At 39.7% G+C, this 25027-nt stretch overlaps 1 protein-coding gene and 1 long non-coding RNA gene across 7 annotated transcripts in view; one reads left to right on the top strand and one right to left on the bottom strand.

Annotated features, from left to right (window-relative positions):
- The window catches only part of tiam2a (TIAM Rac1 associated GEF 2a), a 262182-nt gene that overhangs the window by 142848 nt on the left and 94307 nt on the right, over window positions 1-25027 (top strand). For all 6 annotated transcript variants that reach the window (XM_061895546.1, XM_061895541.1, XM_061895542.1 and 3 more), the window contains 3 exons: window positions 4877-5318; window positions 13652-13824; window positions 15694-15918. In XM_061895546.1, the coding sequence (XP_061751530.1) occupies window positions 4877-5318; window positions 13652-13824; window positions 15694-15918 (840 nt within the window). The remainder of the gene's footprint in view (window positions 1-4876; window positions 5319-13651; window positions 13825-15693; window positions 15919-25027) is intronic.
- The window catches only part of LOC133549776 (uncharacterized), a 107456-nt gene that overhangs the window by 31436 nt on the left and 50993 nt on the right, over window positions 1-25027 (bottom strand). The gene's annotated exons all lie outside the window — the stretch shown is intronic.

Here is a 25027-nt window from a genome sequence, read left to right as displayed (position 1 = left end):
CAATGAAGACCTGGTTGTACAAATAAACTAACGTCATGTTAAGTCCAAGTAATAAATATTGGGATCATCGGTCCAGTGCACTGTAATTTTATTGTCCATTTAATAACAGAAACTAAAAGCTTTTTTGCTGTTGTGCAGGAAAGTCAAGTGCTGTATTTGACACAGATGACCACATCATGACGTAGTTGGTGACATTTGTTAGCATCAAGAAAATATCCTTAATAGTATTAATACAATAGAGCCATACATCTCTCGAAGGCTCAACAGCATACTGAGTCTTGATCTCGTGAGCAAACATTGCTGAACAACAGGGACATATATAGCTAAATAATGAGGCAAAATATGAACTTCACACCATAAAAACAACTGCAGAGATGAATTCTTGATGAGATTAATCATTGGAGCAGGAAATCAACTGCAACCGCAAATCAATAGCGTCACGATTACAGCAGCACGGCACTCGTTATGTCAATCAAATACATTTCTTACAGATGCATGAATAAGTCCAACTTTGACTTTCACGGATTAATGTTTTATTTGTGGACCCCTCAGATGTAAAGACAGCATGTGCTTCTAATTTTTTCTTCTCCAAATAACGTGAGTGTCAAATTAAGTGAGGTTGGTCTTGGTGATTATAAATAAAAGTTAAAATCAATAAAATAATATTTTTCTTGAGAGTGTATAAATTCACTCCATCTCAATTTGTATTTTTTTTTCATGGTCGCTTATGTAATTTGCCTCTAAACCTTTCAAAATACCCCCAAAGTTTTACTGATTCAGTTAAATGAACAGTAGCCTAATGGAACCCCAGACTGAAACCCGGAAGTGGCCCGATGTGCATCGGGATCACAGGCTTGCAACCCAACTATTCTAATAGGTTTTACCTCTTTTGCAAACACGTTCGTCTCTGTGCTTCCCGGACACACAACCCACAATCACCTTTCAGGCACAAAGTTTATGTTGAAAATTCCACCACCGGAAAAAGTCTTGTTTACCGAAAACCACGTTGCCGAAAACGAATGTAACAAAACGTAAGCCAATGTCTGGAGCGTTGTCAGCATGTCTGCAATGTAGACATAATTTTAATATATCCCAGATATACCCTCGGACAGCCATTTACAAAATGTGCAAATATTAAGACACTGGTGGCCTTTAAAGAGGAAAGGTCCAACGAGAGCAGAAGTCTCCAACCCAAAATGTTAAAAGAACCATTTTGAACCAAAAATACAAAAAAAATATTTGTCTGGAGCTGCAAAAATGTAAGTCTTATACTACTAGTCTTATAATGAAGACAACACACTTTGATAAAATGTAATATTTTTTATACACATTTTTGCAACATTGGAAAACATAGTAAAACCGAGGCTTCTCAGAGGGTCAGATTACTCTTGGAAGATGCTGGCTTACAATGGCCAAAGATATGGATGTGTGTACACATGTTAAAGGAAACGGCAGGCTGTCCTCTTTTAAGAGATTTATTACAATCCTTTGGAAGCTGGGTACCGTTTGCTGTGGTTTATAAGAGCACACAAACAACTATCAGAAATGCAGCCAATATTACATAAAGATAATGCATCAAATTAAATATACTGAAATATACCCACAAACGAGGCATACTGATGCAATTTGTACAAACAGCAAGTCAAAATAGCATGTTAGCATCGATTAGCTTGCAGTCCAGACATGCACTGACCAAATATGCCTGATTAGCACTCCTAACAAATCAATAACATCCAAGCTTGCCTTTGTGCATTCACACACAGCATAAAACATTGGTGGACAAAATGAGACAGAGAAAGAGTGGCATAAAACACGTCTTTCTGTGGCAGTGTCGGAGAAAGTAATACATGTAAACAAACTATGGTGTGTTCAAGGTGTGCCAAAATTAGTTTGACAAAACTGTGCTAGCCAAATAATCTCATCAGTGAAGCATGTGTAATATAAACATTGGGATTTCAAACAATTTAGAAGGTTTGTGTGATGTTTGTCCTCCTACAGAAACCATATTAAAACATCCTTTTCCATTTTTAACATTTTTGAAACAGCTCCAGAGAGCCACTAAGGCCCCTTCTACACAAAGGCTATGTTTACACTAAGCCGGATAACCCCTTCAACGAATAATTATTTAGCCTAAGCCCCGTTTCAGCCACACTAAACCAGCGTTTAAGATTCCCTTCCTCGGACAAATTTTTACGCGGGTAAATGCGCCGTATATTTCTTGAATCTCCGGCTCTTAGCTTTGTATGGACTCATTGATAATTTACAAACTAAGTTCGGAGAGGTAGTGACGCCAGAAAGACCGCCCCCCACATCGGAAATGACGTCAGAAAGAATGCGCAACAGCCAGCTTCCTAATAAAGCGGTTTCGTAACTCTGAGCTAACCACTGGACATATTAAAGCGAGTCATCCAGACAATCCGTGTTTCGCCTTCTTATACATATACAGACGCTAGTGGAAATGACACATGAATACCTTAAGAGAAAGCGATTGCAGCTATTTTGGATACAACACTTCTTAGACGGCAAGATAACTTTTGAATGTCCAGGTCAGGTGTGATTCTACTTACCGAAAAACTTTGTCCATTTGTCGAAGGAGAGTCATAAGAATGCGGGCAACCATGTATTTGATAAAAAAAGGTAGCGTGTGCTTTGTATTACCTGGCTGATGAGGGAAGATTAAGGAAAACGGCGAATGCTTTTGGACTGGCAAAGCAGACTGTATCAGTTATTGTCCGCCATGTATGTCGTGGATTCAACGTCTAGGTCCAGAGTATATAAAGTATACTACGCCCCGTTTACACTAAGATTATCCAGGGTAAATCCCACCTAACCTGATCCTTGTCCACACACATAATGGTTTTTAAGACCCCTTCCCTCCGTCACCCGGCGCAATGCGACCTAATACGCATGCGCGGAAAATGCGCACGCCATACTTACCTCCAATGTTTCTTTGTGTGCAAGTTCCTAAATTGAACTTATCTGTACAATATCCAGTGTTGTGGTATTTCAATTAACTGGAATCCAGTATGCTGTGGGGCCCAAAAATAGTGAATCACACTTGAGCCATCATAAATTACTCAAATCTTTAATAAACACGTGAAAGTACACAATGTGACAAAGAACATTTGACTATAATCAATCTAGAGATTTAGATATTTGGTCAGGACACTACTCACTCTTTTGCTTTCACCTTCATTTTCTATTCGTTTTTGGTGACTTTATATACTCTGAAACTAGACGTTGAGTCTGCGACATACATGGCGGACAATAACTGATACAGTCTGCTTTGCCAGTCCAAAGGCATTTGGTGTTTTCCGTAGTCTTCCTTTGCGGCCAGGTAATACAAAGCACACGATACCTTTTTTTATCACATCCACAGGAGCTGGCATTCTCGTTGTCTCTCCTTCGACGAATGAGTAAAGTTTTTCGGTAAGTAGAATCACAGTTGACCTCAACATTGAAAAGTTCTCTTGCCGTCTGAGAAGTGTTGTATCCAAATGTGTAAGGCGCGATCTTTCTGGCGTCACTTCCTCTCCGAAATCAGTTTGTAAACGATCGGTGAGTCCATACAAAGCTAAGAGCCGGAGATTCAAGAAATACATGGTGCACTTACTCGCGTAAAAATTATCCAAGTATGGGACCTTAAACAATGGTTTAATGTGGTTGACACGATGCTCAGGCTAAATAATTATTTGTTTGAGGAGTTATCCGGTTTAATGTAGAGAGGGTCTAATGTGGCGCTAAAGATAAGCATGCGGCTCTAGAGCCACAGGTGCCTGGCCCCAGGTCTAGGGGAAACCCTGTGGGTAACTTAAAAATGCATATTTTTCAAAAAAGGAAAAGTTAAGATAAGAACCTCTGAAAAACAACAGTGTGCAACAATATGAAGATTTGCATTGGAAACGTCATTGTTCAAATCATCTAACTGGCAGTATTTTTTCACTATAATTTTTTGTTCACTGAAATACTGAAATGGTTAACTTTGACTTCTCATTTAGCTTTTCTTTACTGGAGCTTTGTTTGTGAGTTTAAATGTTACATTGTCAACCTATCCCTTATTAGAAAAACATTTGAAATAGATCCTTCACGGCCTGCATTAAAAAAATTAGGGCGAGGTGAAACGTATGAGTGTTTACTTCCATTCTACATGAGTAATCCTGATTTATGACATTTCTGGTGTCAGAACATAAAATAGTAATTAGTGGAATCCACTCAAATCAACAAAGCAGAATGTTGGCATTATTTTCCATTACGAACAGGGTGGTATATACATGAGAGCAAATACAGTCAGAGAATGAACCTGGAGTCACATAGTGTGAGTCTTGTGTTGACAGTGCTCCAATGGTTAGCTTGTGTCACATTCTATGCAGCAATTTAGTCAAGTATGGGTTGGCACATGTTAGAATTTAGGAGGGCAATTATATTAAGTGTTTTCTAGAATTGGGAAACCACTGAAGGCCTTAACTGATGTGAAACTGTTTGAGCCTAGTGGTTTCTGACCTCCCTAGGTGCTGTCACAGGAAATTTGGCCCACTTTCACAGCCTACCAAAGTATCAAGCCATTGCTATTGCAGTCTTTGAAGTAGGTCTGGGTAGTTTGACTAGGCATTTTCCAAAGTTCCTCTTCAACTTTGCAGTGCCTTGCGGCTAATTGAAAAGAGCACAGTTTGAGTTTTGTTCCATTTTTAAGCTCACAAGGTTTGACACACATAGGGAACTGTGCGCATGCCTTGGGGCTAACAAGGTGACATTTTTCAGAAATTATAGATAAGAAGAAATGAACTTGCGAACTTACATTTTTGTATTTGTATTTCATGATTTTGCCTTTGTTGTTTCTAGTTTACGCATTTCACTCTTGCATTGTTTGCCCTGCCAGGATACCATCCACAAGGACATGCCTGATGTCTTTGACAGCGTGGTTGGCCTGACTGCAGACACCAGCTGCACTGCTCAGGCCTCAAGCCTCTTATTGCACCCAGCCCTACCTAGTAGCCAATCATCAGGAGCTATTCACCAACCAACCAATGATGCCCTCCGCCAGAACATATATAAGAACTTCATGAGGGAGTTGGAGATGGGCAGTGGACAGGGAGGAAGCGAGAAAAGAGACCCTTCCACAGGCGAAGACGAGGGGGAGAGTAGCAGTGAATCTACAGAGGACTCCCTGGAGCAGCTGGACCTGCTGTTCGAAAAGGAACAGGGTGTAGTCAGACGGGCTGGATGGTTATATTTTAAACCTCTCGTGACTCTGCAGAAAGACAGGAAGCTGGAGCTGGTGACACGTCGCAAGTGGAAACAATACTGGATCACGCTGAAAGGTACGCCTTACATAAGTAAAGGTGCTCTATGCCACTGGCTCAACATTACACTGTTTTGCACCAAAAAATACAAGAACACCTCCAACAGCATACAGGGGTTCCCCTATATGTGTCTGATCGTGGCGCAAGCCCACGTCTAAATTAAAGCCGACACACCTTAAAAATTTTGATTTTTTTAAAACTTAGAAACAAGTAAAAAAAAATATATTGTATAAATAGATATAGTCTATGTTATTCAAGCACTATTGACTAGGGATGCACAGAAAATATGGCCACAGAAAAACTTCAACCTTGAGTAAGACACACGCACACTAGTGTCTGGAGCCTCGGCGGTAAGACTCCATCCGGTTTTGCCGTACCTTTGCTCCAGCGGCTGGCGGTTGGGCGATGGGGCTCTCCAGCGGCGGGATGTGCAGAGCCCTGTTTTGCACTCGAGCCAGACCCACCCACCCCTCAGAGCCAATCCTTGTCCTGAAGTTATGGATCTGACATGCCAACTTCTCTTATCCGTGGCATTGTTTTAACATGTGATGCCAGATATACTGCAGTAGCGGTTGCTAAAGACTGACTGAAAAAATATAACAAAGTGGTCAAATATATTCTTTTGTGCTTGCATTTCATTGACGTTAGAATGTGTTTAACTTTTGTTTAGAGTCAGCTGCAATCTTGAAATATAAAACACTGCCATGGCGTTTTTTACCTTTCATTCTGTTGTTCATGTTGATATGAGGATATTTATAATTTAAGTACAATTTTCTTTGTAAAATTTTGCCTGTTTGTATGTTTAATCTGTTATTGGAGACTGTACTTATGTTTAACGATTAGCTAAAAAAAAAGATTCCCCTTCTTGAAAAACCAGCAGCTGCCACTGGTATACCACTAGTGTTTTTTTGTACTAGGGTTATTCTGTATACCTGTACGAATTAAGTACCGCGATACTAATTAATTGAAATCGGTACTATGCTGCCTTTGAAAAGGACTGGGACCGTTGTTTCATCTGAATGCCGCTGTGTGGCGGTGACAGAGATGAGGCGCATTAAGTTGAGTGTGTCACAATGCCTACACAAAGTGCATACAAACAAAAACATCTTGGATAGGAAGAATGGCAAGTAAGACAATTCTGCTGGTTAATAAAGGGGGTGCGTGAGGAAGCGCAATATGGAGGTATTTGGGCTTCAAAATTAACGGTAAAGGTGACGGGCTACACGTTTTGCTTTGAAACACAAAATGTGGCTATTACTATTACTTCCTTTTCTTCAAACTGAGGTAAACATTTAAATAATAAGCATTTAGATCTGCACAAGGAATTTAAAAAGTAGGTAATGATGATGTTGTTACACCTGTCCTGCTATTCTGCTCCAGTGCAGACTGTAGTCAAGGAGCACAGGGGAGACGTTCTCAAATTATACCAAATGTACCAAATTATTGGTATTTGGTAGGGGTGTAACGGTACACAAAAATTTCGGTTCGGTACGTACCTCGGTTTAGAGGTCACGGTTCGGTTCATTTTCGGTACAGTAAGAAAACAACAAAATATACAGTTTTTGGTTATTTATTTACCAAATTTGTAAACAATGGATTTATCCTTTTAAAATTGGGAACACTATAATAATTCTGCCTACACTAATCCACATTAAAGTGCCTTAAGTTGTTGCTTTGATTAAATAAAATGACAGAACCTTTCTTCTACATATAAAAAGTGCAACATTAAACAGTTTCAAGTCAACTCATCATGCTTAATTTATTACAGCATTTGGGAAGCCTGTAGTTGACTTTAATTATGTAAATGTTATATTTTTGTCAACATGTGATAGCAGGGACCCTGCCATTCAAAACTAGGCTGCTACATTACTAATGATTAATACAACTATAGGGGCAGTATAGCTCGGTTGGTACAGCGGCCGTGCCAGCAACTTGAGGGCAGGTGCGATCCCCGCTTCCGCCATCCTAGTCACTGCCGTTGTGTCCTTGGGCAAGACACTTTACCCACCTGCTCCCAGTGCCACCCACACAGGTTTAAATGTAACTTAGATATTGGGTTTAAGTTTCTAGAAGGTCAACGGGCTCATAGTGATGCTAGTAGTAGTTGTGACTGGGAAGTGTTTTTTATAATTTGGGGAGAGTACGATGTCCGCTGCTAAACACATATCTGCTCGACGCTGAATACGCACTGCTGATTGGCTGTTACATTGCTCTGAATACGCACTGCTGATTGGCTTTGTATGTAACCAATCAGATGGTTGTGTGGGCGGGACAATGCTGGGTGCTCAGACAGAGGCAGAAAGCAGAGCAGCTTGTTAAGACTTTAGATTACACACTCGTTCGATACACCTTTGAACCGGACCGAAACCCCTGCACCGAAACGGTTCAGTACAAATACACGTACCGTTATTTGGACAACCTTACTTTGTACAATAATAATTATAAAAATAGAGTAAAACGATGTAACAAAAATATGTTAATACTAATAACACATACTTGTTTTTAAATGTGTGCAAATTATTTTGAGCATTAAAACATATATATCTATGCATCATCGACAAATTTGCAAATTATATGATGACATCCCATTGACCACGCCCCTAGCCACGCCCCCACCACCAGTTGAACATTGTAAACAATGCCATTTCCTAGAAATTTATGAACGTTACATTTATTCACAAAAAATGCATAAACATTAATTACGCTGTTAAATGTGATTGATGAGGGTGTGATTTGTAACTATAAAGTATAACTAATGTAATTGTGTAGGCCGGTCAGAATTTATCGAGCTCACGCGTTAAGTGTTTGACGCTGTATATTACAGCGAAGTTCAGCTAACAGCGGATATTACAAAAGCCCATAGCAAAGTTAGTTATTTGTGTAAGATGGGCAGTGTTAGGATATTTACTTTAAAAGCTTAATTACAGTTACTTGTTACTTTCCAAAAAAAGTATATTAATTACTAACAGAATCATTATTTAATAAATGTCATTAAATACTTGGGGAAAGTATTTCATACAATACTTTTTTCAAAACTTTTATATACATGTCAGGGTGATCAAAAAGGGGTTCGCCGGGGTTCCGCATGTTGATTTCATGGCCTATCCGGCTGAATCCCTTTTTGATTGACAAATGAGCAAAACAGCAATCTTTAAATATAAAATACTCCCGAAGCATTTTTCAACTTTTATTCCGTTGTTCCTGTTGATATTGAGATATTTATTGAACCTGCAAGTCTTCTTTTAGTTGTAAATGAAATCTAAAATCTGATTATATGATTAATGAAAGGAGGAGTGAGGGAGAAAACAATCTATGCACTGGAACAGATAAGAAAATCGAAGAAGTATATTCATTTTAATAGAGTTTACACAAGCTAATGTAGATAAGTTTGGTAGGGACCAGCAATCAACATCTCCGTGGACACAACAGTGGAACACAGTTGGCTTAAGAAAGTTCTGCAAACATAAGTGTCATCTGGACGCCCAAGTATGTGAAACTTTGCGAGACCATTTTAATGCAAAAATTGTGCACAGGATATTTTTCAGCTGCAGAATTTATAGGAAATATTTCACTTTTACCTTAGTTTAGTTTGTCATCAGACACACGTCCAAATGCTTGAAGGGTACTCAAGGTAGCCAGGACAAAGACAGAGTGGTCAGAAAAATATACGGAAGGAGGTCATCACGTAGAGAGACTTTCACCTGTACATTATGTCTACATATGCCCATAGTAAGTGGGTTGCTACGAAGCGCTATTGAAAGAGACTCAATGGCAAAAGCAAAAAAGCAATGGACTGAGGGGGTAAACTTGCCGTGTCGAACAATAGATGCGAAAATATTCGTATTGAATATTATTTGTCCTGACAAGGGAATGAAGGAGCTTAAGCCATGAAATAAAACTGTCACCAAAACCGATCTCTCCAGTACATAGATTAGATAATTCCACTCAACTCGGTCAAATGCCTTTTCAGCATCCATAGATATCACTTCTTTTTCAGTGTTAAAAGCAGATACACTGTACAAAATATTGTAAAGACATTGAAGATATGAAAAGGAATGCCTATTCCAAATGAACCCAGTTTGATCTGCATTATTAGAAGGAAAAATAGTTTTCAGACGTAAAGCCAGCGATTTGTATGACAGTTTGAACAGGCTAAGAGGACAATATGAGGTGCATGATAAGGGATCTTTGCTTTTTTTGAAGAGGAGAGAAAATGAAGCTTGGTTAAGTATTTGCGAAAATGCGACCAGATTTAAAGGATTCATTGTATATGTCCAATAATATAGGGGCTAGCTTACGCCAAAATGTTTTGAAAAATTCGGGAGGATATCAATTTGGTCCCGGGGACTGACCATTTTGTAACGACGACATTGCGCCATTCAATTCTGCAACAGTAATTGGTCTCCCTAATTCTACCATAGCAGACTGATCAACCAGGGGGATGTCTAAATTGGAAAAAAAGTTTTCAATCTCAGGAGTAGAACATTAAGCACATAAGTAGAAGGACGCATTGCAATTCCTAAATACATTATGAATCTCAACATCATCATTGGTTATACCTGAATCATTTAGAATCTGCGGAATATAATTGGATGTTTATATCTGGCTTAGTTGATGGGCTAGTAGTTTGCCAGCCTTATCGCCATTGTTAAAAAACTTCTATCTTGAGTGAGCCTCTCCTCATAAAGGTCTGGATTTTGGGAGTTAGAGTACAAGTTGTCAATCAAGTTTTTTATCATAATTTGTATATGAGTATTACGTTCCCAGATGGCTCAGAGTTTAGGGATCGGAGGAGAACGCAACATAAAAGTGTGTGAACCAAGTGAGTTGTATATTAAAGACACTGAAGCCAAGAACTAAAAACAAAACTAGTGTTACAACAAGACACAACACTAGCCTAGCTTGGGAATACAGGTGATGTCAAAGAAATGAACAAAACATACCAAAAGACACCTTTAAAAAAGGTAAGCTGGCTAACTAAAGCTATTTAATTAGCATAAACCAAAAACCTACCTACCTACTGTAGCCAAAGAGGGGGTCCAAAATCTACAAGGGTGACAGCCACCACTAAGCCTGGTGTCTCTATACACAAACAAGTCCTACGTGTGTAGTGTATAGAGGCCTCTGTCTAACCTTTCCCAAGACTAGGCTGGACACTAAACAGATACTTACATAAGTTTAAAGGTAAAAAACAGGTGGCACAAGTTAAGCAAAGAGTTTAACAAAAATGACTACAAAACAAAGTAGCGTCTATTAAGGCTCCACACAGCATTGCAGAAAAAGAATCAACCTCATCCAGTGGTGATAAGGTGGTTTTAAGCAGAATAGGAGGCTGAAGGGTGAATTGGCTGGCTGATTAATAGGTGAAATGAGGAACAGCTGGGAACAGGAACCAGTTGATTGGAAGCAGAGGCAGTGAATGAGTGTGACCTGTAGAAACAATAGAAGAGGAAACAAAACAAACCACCACTACGTGGAACGTAACACGCCCACCAACAAGAATGTACATAATTGTTAATTCAAACAAGTCTCTATATCTGGGTTACATTGAAAATATATGCCAACCCGACATCTTCCCCATTGCCGCTACGGTGAACGGAGTACGGTGAGCACATCGCGGAGCCTGGCTAGCAGGTTGTAAATTGTCTATGAAAAAATATGTGGGCTAATTTTTTAGCTGCCTCAACGTTGGTGCAAAACACATTATTTATTGCATATATATTGTTTTACTTACCGGATTCGGACTGCAGTGCAGTCACCGAGGTGCCAGCCTGGGCGTAATGAGTCGGAGCCAGAGGAAGAGGCAGAGGAGGACGGTCGGTGCAGCTCATCGAAGACGGGACACGCATTTATTTGTACTCCATGAACTCGGAGGTGCTTCATCATGTTCGACGTGCACCCTCCTAAGCACAAAACAGTCCTGTCGCACGTGTTACATTTCGCCGATATTTCATTTTTTTTTAGTAAAATAAAGCCACACTTTCCAACGCCGACGCCCGCTATCCATGCTTGACTGACTCGCTCGGCTACATAGGCTCGGCTATGCCAACACTTCCGGCGGTGGGCGCTTCTTCATTGATGTTCAGCGGCTTCTTCTTCCGGTCGGCGGACTTATTCTTTTTTTCCCGTCGGCGGACTGGGTATCGAAACTAGGATTCGAAATTTAAACTTTTGAACGATTCCGGGAGAATCGGAAAGTTAGTCCCGGTTCCAATCGATACTCTATACCCGATACCCAACCCTACCCATATATACACAATTAATTCACCCACACTCGACCAACCTCTATTTTGAAAGGCTGCATAAAGTTAGGCGCAGCCAAAACTGGAGCACTGCAGAGCAAAGGTTTACAGCTGTCAAAAACTTCTGCTTGAGCTCTGCCATCTCTTTCTACCCTCTGGTGGATTTGGCCCTGCGCTATCTCCAGCTGCCTCGTGGCGTCTCCCAGTGCAGAGAACAGATCCAGCTTGATCCTGGTCTCTGCACTCAAGCTGTTCTCCAGGTGCAGAGTCTTCTCCTTCATGGCGGACAGCGCCGACATCAGCACCTTTGTACTTGGGCAACTCCTGACACTTGCCCTCTAGATCCCGAATCTGTTCCTCCCTGGATTCCATGTCCATGCTGAGCTTGTTGCGCTCAGTGTCCAGCTCTCTAACCCGACCACGCAGCAAATCTTTGGACTCCACTCTTGTAGCTGCACTCACAGCCACCACCCTGGCAGCCGTGGCTTCCTCCATATTCTTCCTCTTCCTTGCGTCAGCCAGCTATTTTTCAGCCAGGATGTGACCTTCCTGCTCGGCTTTTAGCCTCTTCTCCAACTGGGAGAGGGTCTGCTTTGCACCACCTCTCAAAACAAACGTTTAACTCTCTGGCAAAGTCTACAAATGTTTGTTCATGTTTTTTTCAATAGTCTCTGAACTTCTGTCGGTAAGCTTCAGGCACTAATTCATAAGCATGTAGGATTGAAGCCTTAACCACCTCATAGTCAATACTTTGTTCCATTTACAAGGCCGGAATCGCCTCCTGAGCCTTACTGGTCACTTTACTCTACAGTAAAGTTGCCCAAATATCCTTAGGCCAGCGCAGAGCAGTGGCAAGCTGTTCAAATGTCTGAAAGTACACATCCACCTCGGTTTCCCTGAATTGTGGAATACACACTTGTCTCATGATGTCATATGTATCTGATGTAGGTGTGGGATTACTCTGAGCCGTAGACTGCGCATTAGCCATTTCCAGCTCCAGCTTTCGCAGCCTTATCTTGGTGTCAGCCTCAATCTTAGCAATTGTCAACTGATGTTCAAACACCCGTGCCTCTCGTCTGTCATTTGCCTCATGTTTGAGACGAGTCAACCGGACCTTCACCCTAGACCCCTCTACCGAACAACTAGTCCGAGAACTGACTTGCAAAAATCCTTGAAACTTGGGGAGGGCAAGTGGTACTCTGCCTACGGCTTCATTATTTGAAACAAAGAGGACTACGGACAGAAACACCTACTGCCGCATCAGAGTTGGAAGCATCTGAGGACAGAGAAAACACACCAAGCGTGACTAGCTGGACCCACACCTTGGACTTTATGTCCTTTTTCAGAGACATTACTAATGTCCATGTCATAGTGTGGCACAATCAAAATTAGACAACTTCTGTTGGTTTACAAATAAATTCATCCAATTCAAATACTCGTGCCATTCTGGTCCATCGCACACACAAGTACACCAAACAAACTACACACAATTCAGATTCAAGAAAATTTTCGGATAAACCCCCAATTTATGTTATCAATCCCAGATGGCTCAGAGTCTTAGAAAAGAACGAACATTACATGGTATGCAGACCAAAATGAAGTTTTAAAACTGGAACAAAAATTATACTATGACCCTTTTGATTAATTATTAATTAATCCAGGAATCCTAATTTGTCAGCAAGTAAATAGTCTATTTAAATTTTATCATGACAGACAAGTCCACAGAGACATGGTTTGACGAGTCAAATGATGCATAAGAACACAGGGCCCATAACACCACCAAAAGATTGACCAAAGATTGTGAGCTTGGCCAAGTTGTCCAGCACCAGTGACATTTCACCTTGTTAACAATCTTGAATGAAGAGGCAATAGTTCCTACGGATGCAATTAAAAATTGTAGTTTTAACTTCAAAATGCAGAGCAACATAAATAGTCATCAATTATCTGGGTAGCCTGGTGTTTTTACAAAATGTGTGTTTTAATTTACTCCTCAGTTATTTAAGTTTATTTGTTGACTGCAGCAAATCACCAAACAGCATGAAGACTACATACTTATCTGCTTATCTCACTCAACCTCTAATCATATTTGTACCTTTCATCTTCCATCAGGATGCACACTGCTCTTTTATGAGTCATATTGTAATGGTTCTCAAGAGGAGGAGGTCACACCTCGCTACTCTCTTCTGGCTGAGGATAGCATTGTCCAGGCTGTTCCAGAGCACCCGAAAAAGGAGAACGTCTTCTGCCTCAGCAACTCTTATGGCGATATCTACCTCTTTCAGGTGAAAACAATGGCATGTATAGTTATTGTGCAATTACAGAAGCATGGGCCTACGTCAAGTTGCTGTGTTGCGTATGACATGAGGAATGCCTGCTTAATTAGGGTATGCTCTCAAGAGGTCTGAGCACATTTGCCACTTGTGCCTACTGACCTGTACAGCTTATATTCTAAAAAAGTTGGAAGTTCTTTAGTTTGTAACAAAATTAAAAGGAAGACTTCTTATCACATGAGCCAATGTTTTATGTACAACAGAACATAAATAACATAACAAATGTTGAAGCTAATTGTTATGTGTGTGACATGATTACTTATACAAGGAATGTCTGGATGTTTTAATCAATCCAGGTCATTGTATTCACAGTTCATTCGCACATGGAATGTTAATTTTGTCTTAAATGACAATTTGCCTCTCATCCAAGTAGGCTTCATCAGTTCATGCTTGTAGACTTACATTGACCAGACTATGTTTGTCCATTTTGTGTCTAAGACTAGATCTGACCAATCTAATCCTATGAGCATGAACTGATAAAGTATACTTGGTTGTGAGGCAAAACTTATTATAAGACAAACTGAACAGTCCAGTTGTGATAGATTGAATGCTCTGAGTATAAAAGCAATGAATGTCTTAGAGAAGCAGTAGTATGCCAGTAGTCTTTGGGCCCTCAGACAACACAGCATCCCTTTTTAGCATGATTCTGTCACTAACATTACTAAATGGGCCGAGCAATACTTCCAAAAAACACTATCAGTGAACAATTCAGCAATGCCATCCAATAATACCAACTGAAGCTCTATCATGAAAGAAGCCATATTTGAACATTATCTCGAAGTGATGTTGTGTTCTGTTGGCCAAGACACATTTGAAATGGACAGTGTCAAAGTGGAACATGTTCTGTGGTCAGACAAGTCCAAATTTGACATTGCTCGGTAATCACTAAGCCTGTGTCCTCCAATCTCAAGAGGGGGGGGGGACCTTTAAGTCGGTTATCAGTTCAAACGATAGCATCCCTGATGGTATGATGGCGCAGAAGTGCAAATGGTATGGGCTGCTTGCATGTTTTGGAAGGAACTCGGAATGTTGAAAGTTACAGTATATTGAGGTTTTAGAGCAACATATGCTCCTACACAAACGACATCTACTTTAGGGAAGGCCTGTTGTATTTCAGCAGGACTATGCAAAACAACATACTCCAGCTATTACAATAGCATAGCAAGATCAGATATATTTTGAGACCTGGAACAAGCATTACATCTGAAATGAGCTCATTTAGTTCATACAAGTGTAATTTTTATCAGTTTAACTTCTGCAACTGAAAACCTATTTCAGGCAACAATGTTACGAAATTCCCATATCAAAAATACAGAAACTCCTAACGTTGATGCCCAGATGTCTTCAAACTGTTTTGAAAACAATATATTTTCTGGAATTTGGGTTGTACATATCAATAGCTCCAAACCACTCAACAATATAATTTTGCCAGACTTTATTATTGGTTTCAGACCTACTGTGCGTCGTAATAAGTTGGGGAGTTGAACGGCCCCAGAGGAAAAAAGACACATCTATCATGTTGAGTTTATCTTTCTGTTTTTCACACGGCTTGTTCTCACACAAGTTATTGTTCAACTAATTCATTTCAAAACAAGACAATAATAAAATGTAGGCTTGATTTAGGAGAAGTTCATAGCCGCTGCTTTTCATTTTTTTTTTTTTTTTAATAGATTAATTAAGAGTGCATGCATTGATTCAGCACAGTTTGTCATCCATCGAATGTTCTTATTGTGATGGATGGCATTGAAATAATTTCAGTAAGCAAGGATACTGGTTTTGCCAAATGATTAAACTGAGTTAATGTTAACCTCCCCCATGCAGGCCACCAACCTGACTGACCTAGAGAACTGGGTGACAGCCATCCACTCAGCCAGTGCCTCGTTGCTGGCCAAGCGCCAGGGAAAGGAGGATACCGTCCGTCTGCTACGAAGCCAGGTCCGTGGCCTTTTGCAGAAGATTGATATGGATGGGAAAATGAAGAAAATGGCTGAGCTTCAGCTGATTGTCGTCAATGACCCCAAAAACCGCAAGGCCATTGAAAATCAGGTAAGCTGATGACTTATTAATCTTGTGATAATGGTGGAATTGATTTCTAAGAAGGGGTAACGTTTACTAATTTTTGACTCCTGGCGTGTGTATGTATGTTGGTTGTTCACAAGCCTCACGATGTCCTTTGCTTTATCATACTGAATTTTGTTTATATGGTTACAACCCTGCATTTTAATTTTTGTGGGATAAATGGCTTGAATGCATCAATCCCCAAATGCTTCACAAGGGGCCCACGGGAACATCCTTCCAGATTAGGATTCCAGATGTTTCCTTGTAATGGGTCTTAACATGTATTACTACTATAAACCTCCTCCTTCTCCCCTTCATGGCCAGGGGGAGGATCCCAGGCACCCAGGACTGTGCTACAGCCTACACGATTTTGTATAGTTAAAATACAGTGAAACTCTGAACAATTACCTCATTTGATGTTTGTACATTGGTGGCAGACAACACATTGTTGCTTATGAGGATCGATAATTCATCCAAACATTCTGTTTGCTCTTGTAGCCTAAGAATTACAAAATATTAGGGGTGTAATGGTACGTGTATTTGTATTGAACCGTTTCAGTACGGGGGTTTCGGTCCGGTCCGGAGGTATATCGAACGAGTTTGTAAACTAAAGTCTTAACAAGCTGCTCTGCTTTCTGCCTCTGCCTGAGCACCCAGCCTTGTCCCGCCCACACAGCCATCTGATTGGTTACATACAAAGCCAATCAGCAGTGCGTATTCAGAGCGCATGTTGTCAATGCTTCAGCGTCGAGCAGATATGTGTTTAGCAGCGGACATCGTACTCTCTCCAAATTATAAAAAAAAATTCCCAGTCACAACTACTACGAGCATCACTATGAGCCCGTTGACCTTCTAGAAACTTAAAATGCAGCTCAGCTCGCTCGCAGTTCTGGCTTTAGGTGAAGGCTAATTAGCGTTTAGGGTAACGTTAGCTCATTTTGCTGTGTGTGTGTGTGTGTGTGTGTGTGTGTGTGTGTGTGTGTGTGTGTGTGTGTGTGTGCGCGTGCGTGCGTGTGCGTGTGTGTGTGTTAGGGGCAGCAAAGCCCTGTCAGTCTGTTATTTCACATTAACTAACATGAAGTCCATGGTGTTCAGGGATGAATAGTCCCTCCTATTGCTATTGTACTATTTTTTTCAGCTATAGTTATATTAATCATTAGTAATGTAGCACCCTAGTTTTGAATGGCAGGGTCCCTGTTATCACATGTTGACAAAAATATAACATTTACATAATAAAAGTCAACTACAGGCTTCCCAAATGCTGTAATAAATTAAGCCTGATGAGTTGACTTGAAACCAGAAGTGGGTAGTAACGCGCTACATTTACTCCGTTACATTTACTTGAGTAACTTTTGGGATAAATTGTACTTCTACGAGTATTTTTTATGCAACGTACTTTTACTTGAGTATATTTAGAGAAGAAACGCTACTTTTACTCCTTTCCATTTATCTACATTCAGCTCGCTACTCGCTACTTTTTTTTTATCGATCTATTAATGTTTGTTTTGGTTAATGACAGAGCTTCAAAGTAGAATCTACGCATGCCTGCGTTTCACCAATCACATGCAGTCACTGGTGACGTTGGACCAATCAAACAGAGCCAGGCGGTCACATGACCCTACTTAAACAAGTTGAAAAACTTATTGGGGTGTTACCATTTAGTGGTCAATTGTACGGAATATGTACTGTACTGTGTAATCTACTAATAAAAGTTTCAATCAATCAATCAAAAGTGTAAAGGAAAAAAGACACTTTTTATTTCAACCGTACTTCCCGTCAAAAGCCTAAAGACTGATCGCACAGTTCCTGTCTTCACAATAAAAGTGCCGCTCCATCGCGCCTGCGCTAACAAAATAAGAGTCTCCAAAAGCCAGCGCAAACAAGCTAGCAAGCCACGGAGTTTGCCGCCAATGTATTTCTTGTAAAGTGTATAAAAACGAATATGGAAGCTGGACAAATAAGATGCCAAAAACCAACGACTTTCATGTGGTATTAGACAGAAAGGAGGAACTTTTTTTCTCCTCCATTTGAAAACGTGAACGTCTGATTCCAATCATTGCAAGTCATCAGAATCAGGTAATACACCAACTTATATTCTTGTCTTCATGAAAGATAGGAATCTATATGTTAAACATGTATGTATATTCATTAAAACACCTTCAACATGTGAACAAAAACTGCAAAATAAATAAATATTGTTCTTCGGTCAATGGTCAACAAAGCAAAAAAAAACAGTTGTACATTCATAGATTGAAAATAAAAAGTTGTACATTCATAGATTGAAAATGAAAAATGTTACAGACCGAAAGGGTTTAGGCTGAAGTTAAACACTTATTGCGCCTAACCCTATAAACAAATTCAAGTACAAAATAAACTTCCGAAAGTTATAAAAAGTCCTTTGCACAACATATTATAAATACACATTTTAAACAACATTATAAACAACATCATAAACAACATGAACGTAGTTCAATTTTATACACAGTACAGGCATGTGAAATATCCCTGTGTACATATAAGACCTTTGCACTAATTATATATACAATATACACAAACAATTGTACTTCTATTATTATTTATATCTCATGTTTAATTTTTAATTAACATTAATCGTAGTATTAACTACAATGTTAATTCAAGAGTGATATATTTTTTCAAGACATTGGTCTTAAAGTGTTTTTTAAATGTGTGAATGGAACTGGAACATTTGAAGGAATCATCCAAGCTGTTCCACAGTTGAACTCCTCTAACAGAAACACATCTACTTTTTAAGCTTGTTCTTATTTTTGCTTTCTGAAAGAAAGCTGAACCTCTGAGGTCATAGGGATTCTCTCTGGGTTTAAATCTCACTTGTAAACATCCAGGCAGCATGTGGTTATGAGCTTTAAAAGCCACAATAGTAGTATTGAGGTCAACAAGATCGTGCAGTTTTAATGTTTTTAATTTAATGAACAGAGCATTGGTATGGTCATGATAATTCGCATAAGTTACAATTCTAATCGCTTTCTTTTGAAGTAAAAATATAGAGTTGATGTTTGATTTGTAATTGTTTCCCCAGATTTCAACACAATAGTTAAGATATGGGAGTATGAAAGAATTATATAACATGATAAGAGCCTTTTGATTCACAGAGTTTTTAATTTTATGTAACATAGCAATATTTTTTGCCATCTTTGTCTTAAGTATATTTATGTACAGTTTCCAATTTAATTTATCATCTATATATATTCCCAAAAATTTTATTGAATACACCCTTTCTATCTCCATATCATCAATTCTTATATGGCGCTGTATGTTATTTTTCCTATTTCCAAAAATTATATATTTAGTTTTATTTAGGTTGATTGATAATTTATTGGCATCAAACCATTGCTTTAGTATGTGGAGTTCAATTTCTACAGTCTCTAGGAGTTGGTCAAGGTCTTGCCCAGAACAGTACAGACTTGTATCATCAGCAAAAAGAATACAGTTGAGTTTTTTAAGTATTTTGGAAATATCATTAATATACAGTAAAAACAATTTTGGCCCCAGTACAGAACCTTGGGGTACTCCATGTGTTATGATCTTTTTGTCTGAATCTACATTGTTCATATGCACATACTGCTCTCTCCCACCAAGATAACTTTTCAACCAATCATGAGCAAGACCTCTGACACCATACCTATGCATTTTGTTTAAAAGTAATGTGTGATCAATGGTGTCAAAGGCCTTGCTCAGATCAATAAAAACACCAACAGCAAACTCCCTCTTATCAATTGCAGTGGTTACCTCCTCAACTAGTTCCATCACTGCCATGGAAGTGGACCTGTTAGATCGAAAACCGTATTGGTGTTCACTTAGCAAGTGATGCTTATCAATAAAACTGTCGAGTCTTGACACAAATAATTTTTCAAGGACTTTTGAAAATTGTGAGAGTAAAGAAATAGGCCTATAGTTTGTGAACTGATGCTTATCTCCACTTTTGAAGATGGGAATGACTTTTGCCGTTTTCATTTTCTTTGGGAAGACACCTTTTATAAAAGAAATATTGCAAATATAAGTGAAGGGAACAGCTATAAAATCAACAACTTCCTTGATCAGAGAAAAGTCCAAGTCACAGCAGTCTGTTGACTTCTTGTTTTCCTGAGAATTTACAATTGTTTTGATTTCACTTTCATTAACGGGGGAAATAAAAAACGATTCTAAATTGTTTTGAATGGTTTGTTCATTAAATTTTGCACTATTTTCAGGCTGTACAATTTCATTTGCTAGATTAGGTCCAACATTTACAAAAAAATTGTTAAAAGCATCAGTTATCCCTTTAGGGTCATTTATAGTTAGATTATTTTCTATAAAATAGCTAGGATGTTCCTTATGTGTCATGTTTTTTTTTTTAATGATACCATTTAAAACTTTCCACATACCCTGGATGCTATTTTTATGTTGTTCTAATAGGTTACAGTAATATGTTCGCTTGCAGTGCTTTATTATTTGTGTTAACTTATTTTTGTAAGTTTTATATTTGTGTTCAGTTTCTTTGGTTCTGTACTTTAAATGTCTTCTGTAAAGATAATTTTTCTTTTTGCAAGACTTCAGTATTCCTCTTGTGATCCACGGTTTGTCTTTAACGGTGCTGTCTTTAATGACATGTTTTTTAATTGGACAGTGCTTATCGTACAGTTTTATGAAAATATTGAGAAAAGTTTCATATGCCTCATCCGGGTCTGTGGAGGTATAAACCTCCCTCCAGTCTTGGGCACATAACTCAGACTTGAATGCTGCCATAGTTTCGTGTGTTTGATGTCTAATAAATCTATATTGGACAGCTTTTTTATCTTTTCTCCTATCAAAGAAATCGTGGAAAATGCTGAATACAGGTAGATGATCGCTTATATCATTAAATAGTAATCCTGCTGTTATTTGATTCTCCGGTTGATTGGTGAAAATGTTATCGATCAGTGTGGCAAAGTCTACGGTTATTCGGGTTGGTTTTGTTATAAGGGGAAAGAAATTATTACTGTACAATCCTGTTATAAAATCTGTTGTTTTGGTACTGTCCATGGGATTCATAAGATTAATATTAAAATCACCGCACACAATATGGATTTTATTTGACTTACTAAATATATAATCAAGTTTTTCATTGAATGTATCCAAACATGATCCAGGTGTTCTATAGACACAACTGACGTTTATTTGTTTTGATTTTTCTACTTCGATTTCTACAGTTATACATTCAAATACTCCAGCAATAGCAGTAGATTTGCTTTCAATCTTCCAACATTTTAAATCTTTATTTACAAAAAGTGCAACTCCTCCTCCCCTTTTTTCAACTCTGTTTGTGGTGAATAATTCATAACCATCCAATCTCATTTCACAGCACTTGTTATCGTCGAGCCAAGTCTCTGAGAATGCAACAACACTAAATTTTTTGAACTGGCTCAAATATTCAGTAATATTGTCAAGATTTTTAAACAAGCTTCGGCTATTGAAGTGTATTACAGTAAATGATTTGTCCGTATTCACACATTTAAATTGTTCATCTGTGTAGTACTCACAGTTTCTGGTAATATTATTGTAAAGATTGCAATCGGGATCTATATCACTGCCAAACTCATTTAAATTACAGTTATAAATGATATTGTCATAAAAGTCTAGTTGGGTATAATTATAATTATTACACAATTCACTACTATAAATATTATCAGTGCTTCTACGTTCAATTTCCTTATTACCAATATTGGTAAAGATATTTTTCAATTCACATTCCATTTTATTCTAGTTTATTTTTCTTTGTACAAATGACACATTTGTATCCACCTCCAGTGAAACATGTGCATAGAAAGACACACACATAATATGATCATACAGTTCAGGTCTTAAACTCACTGTGACTCACAAACACAGTTTGTTGATGGGATCGTTATGGAGAGTCTTTATACGCCTGGATGTAGCTGTCAGCTTCGGCTACTGATCCGAGCCAAACGCGGATGCCGTCCGTCTTTGTGATGCGGAGCTTGGCCGGGTAGAGTAGCGAGGGTTTGAGTCCCATCTGGTACAGAGACGCCATCACAGTCCGGTAGGCCCTCCGCTGATTGACTACCTCAGGAGAGTAGTCCTCGTACACCCGAAAAGCATGCCCGTGGAAGTGCAGCGTTCCTCTCTTTCTAGCCTCCCGAATCAACAGGTCTTTGTTCTGGAAGCGGTGAAAGGAAAGCAGAATAGGTCGCGGCTTGTCCCCGTGTCCCGGCTTGGGAGCCAGGCTACGATGAGCGCGGTCCAGCTCAGGTGGAGAGGCGAATACTTCCTCGCCAAGTACTTCCTTCAGCAAATGGGAAAAAAACTTTGTTGGTTGCGGGCCTTCTATCCCTTCAGGTAAGCCAACGAGCCGGGCATTACTCCGCCTGTTCCTTCCCTCCAGGTCGGTTAGTTTAGCTTTTAGCTTCATGTTGTCAGCCTGCAGCATGTCACAAACAGCCTCTACTTGCTCCAACCGCTGATGTACGGATTCGGCATTTTCCTCCAAAGAGGTCAGTCTGTGGTTATGATTGCTGACCGTCTCTTGAAGTCCGTCCAGCTTCTCATTCACCTCGCAAAAGGATGTTTTGAGCTCATTTAGCAGGGTTGATCTGTGGTCCGATAAAATAGCAATCAGCTCGGATTTGCTAACAGGTGTAGCATCGGCATCTGCCTTTTCTTGTGATTTTACGGATTTGGGAGGCATTGTCAGTCAGGAAGCGTGTTGTTTGTGAGTTGTAGTGGTAGAAAGACGTTACCAGCAGTAGATGCTCGTGAATTTCAGGTCGGGTGCATGTCAAAGGAATAGTGTAGCAGGAGCTGGAGGCTAACACGTCTTCACGCCATTAGTGCGTTAATTATGAGTTGACAGGACAATGACCCCAGTATATAAATTATATACTGTATATATAAATGTATATATATATTTAATATATATATATATATATATATATGATATGTGTGTGTATAAATGATTTGTGTCTGTATGTATGATATGTGTGTGTATAAATGATTTGTGTGTGTATGTATGATATGTGTGTGTATGTATATGATGTGTGTGTATGTATACGTATATATGATGTAGATCACCTCGACTAGGTCATTTACTAAGTAATTGATAAACGTTGAAAAACTTATTGGGGTGTTACCATTTAGTGGTCAATTGTACGGAATATGTACTGTACTGTGCAATCTACTAATACATGTTTTAATCAATCAATCAAATCAATGAATGCCTACTGAGGCTATGGTGCTGTTAAGTTATTGTGGCTCAATGTGCCATTTTTTTTACATTTTATTTTAATGTACTATTATTTAATATATAATATTGTTTTAGTTGCTTAAGAGATATTCCTGGCTCTGAATTTGTTCATTGCTATTTTTATGTTTTTGTGCATTATTTTTTGCCGTAATCAGGTTACTCATCAGTTACTCAGTACTTGAGTAGTTTTTTCACAACATACTTTTTACTTTTACTCAAGTAAATATTTGGGTGACTACTCCTTACTTTTACTTGAGTAATACATCTCTAAAGTAACTGTACTCTTACTTGAGTACAATTTCTGGCTACTCTACCCACCTCTGCTTGAAACTGTTTAATGTTGCACTTTTTATATGTAGAAGAAAGGTTTTGTCATTTTATTTAATCAAAGCAAAAACTTGAGGCAGTTTAATGTGGGATTAACGTGGGCAGAATTATTACAGTGTTCCCAATGTTAAAAGGATAAAGCCAGTGTTTACAAATTTGGTAAATAAATAACCAAAAAATTTATATTTTGTTGTTTTCTTACTGTACCGAAAATGAACCGAACCGTGACCTCTAAACCGAGGTACGTACCGAACTGAAATTTTGGTGTACCGTTACACCTCTGCAAAATATATATCTTGTTTGGCGGCGTTTGGTGTTGCTCTGTTGAATTGGAGAGGTGGGCCGTGGTAGGTGGCCACACGTTGATGGAATTGTGAAGGCCGGCTGGCATTGGCCTCCTGGCTGGTTTGGGTGCTGGCAAGTGGGCATGATGCGTTTGCGTCTTCCCCCGTTGGGAGGCGTTGTTCCTCCTACCGCCTGAATGCAGCTGAGATAGGCTCCAACACCCCCCGCCACTTCCAAAAGGGACAAGTGGTACAGAATGGATCGATGGTGAAGGAGGCATCGTTCCCAAGTCAAGACTCTTGTGAACACATTGCTGTCTGGGCAGCTAGGATGCGGTGTTCGCATTAAGCGCGGGGGGCCGTGCAGTTTTAGCGCGGTGTGGACTCCGCCGACATGGGCTCTCTTCGGTGGGGGCGGACTGACGAGATGGGGAACCCTCAGGTATACGTTTCAGGGGCGAAGGGTGGAATTGTCTGATGGAGTTGTTGTGGGGTGGCCACGGCCGCATTGTTGTTTCTGTACTGTGTGGTGTACTCAGGGTGGTTGTGCACGCATTGGGATCTTTTTGCCGGGCTGTTTTGTATTTTTTGTTAGGTGACTAGGTTGAATGAGTGTGCTTTCTTGGCAGCGGGGACATTGGGTGTTTTTCTGGCCTGGTGCTGGGGGCAGCACAGCCTTTTGGTGTGGGTGCTGTAGCACGGTTGTTTGGGCGGTGTTGTGTTTGTGTGGGTTTGGATTGGGGAGTGAAGTTTCTTGGTGGGAGATGGAGTTAATGTCTCTTGTTTGCATGTTGGCGTTTGGGCTGGCTAGCGGACTTGCGGTGCTTGGTCTCCATGGTTTTGTCGGCGTGTAGTTTTTGGTCTGAGTTTTTCGCTCATTTTGATTTGCTGTGGTGATGCTGGCCTTCAGGTGTTTTGAAAGGTTGTCATAGCTGCTGGTTGTTTGTCGTGGGGGAACCTGTGGCTGCTGGGTGCAGAGGGTAGCCGCTGGTTGACTTCCCATTCGACTGCAGGGAGTGTCTAGGCCACTCGGGCGGGGTGTCCGTCTTTCTGCCTGTGTGGGATGTGGTCTCTTGCTGGCTTAGGGGCTGGTTGTCTCCTGCTTCTCCCATGCCTTGTCTTTGGCCGGGTGCATCTGTCTAAGGCCTGATCACTAAACTGGGTGGCTGGGTCATACTTTGGCTCCTACAAATACTGGGGGACAAATATGTTGTACATGCAAACATAC

This window comes from Nerophis ophidion, linkage group LG03 (assembly GCF_033978795.1).
Source record: "Nerophis ophidion isolate RoL-2023_Sa linkage group LG03, RoL_Noph_v1.0, whole genome shotgun sequence".
NCBI lineage: Eukaryota > Metazoa > Chordata > Actinopteri > Syngnathiformes > Syngnathidae > Nerophis > Nerophis ophidion.
Note: the sequence above shows the minus strand (reverse complement) of the source record. Positions and strands in the feature narration are given on the sequence as shown.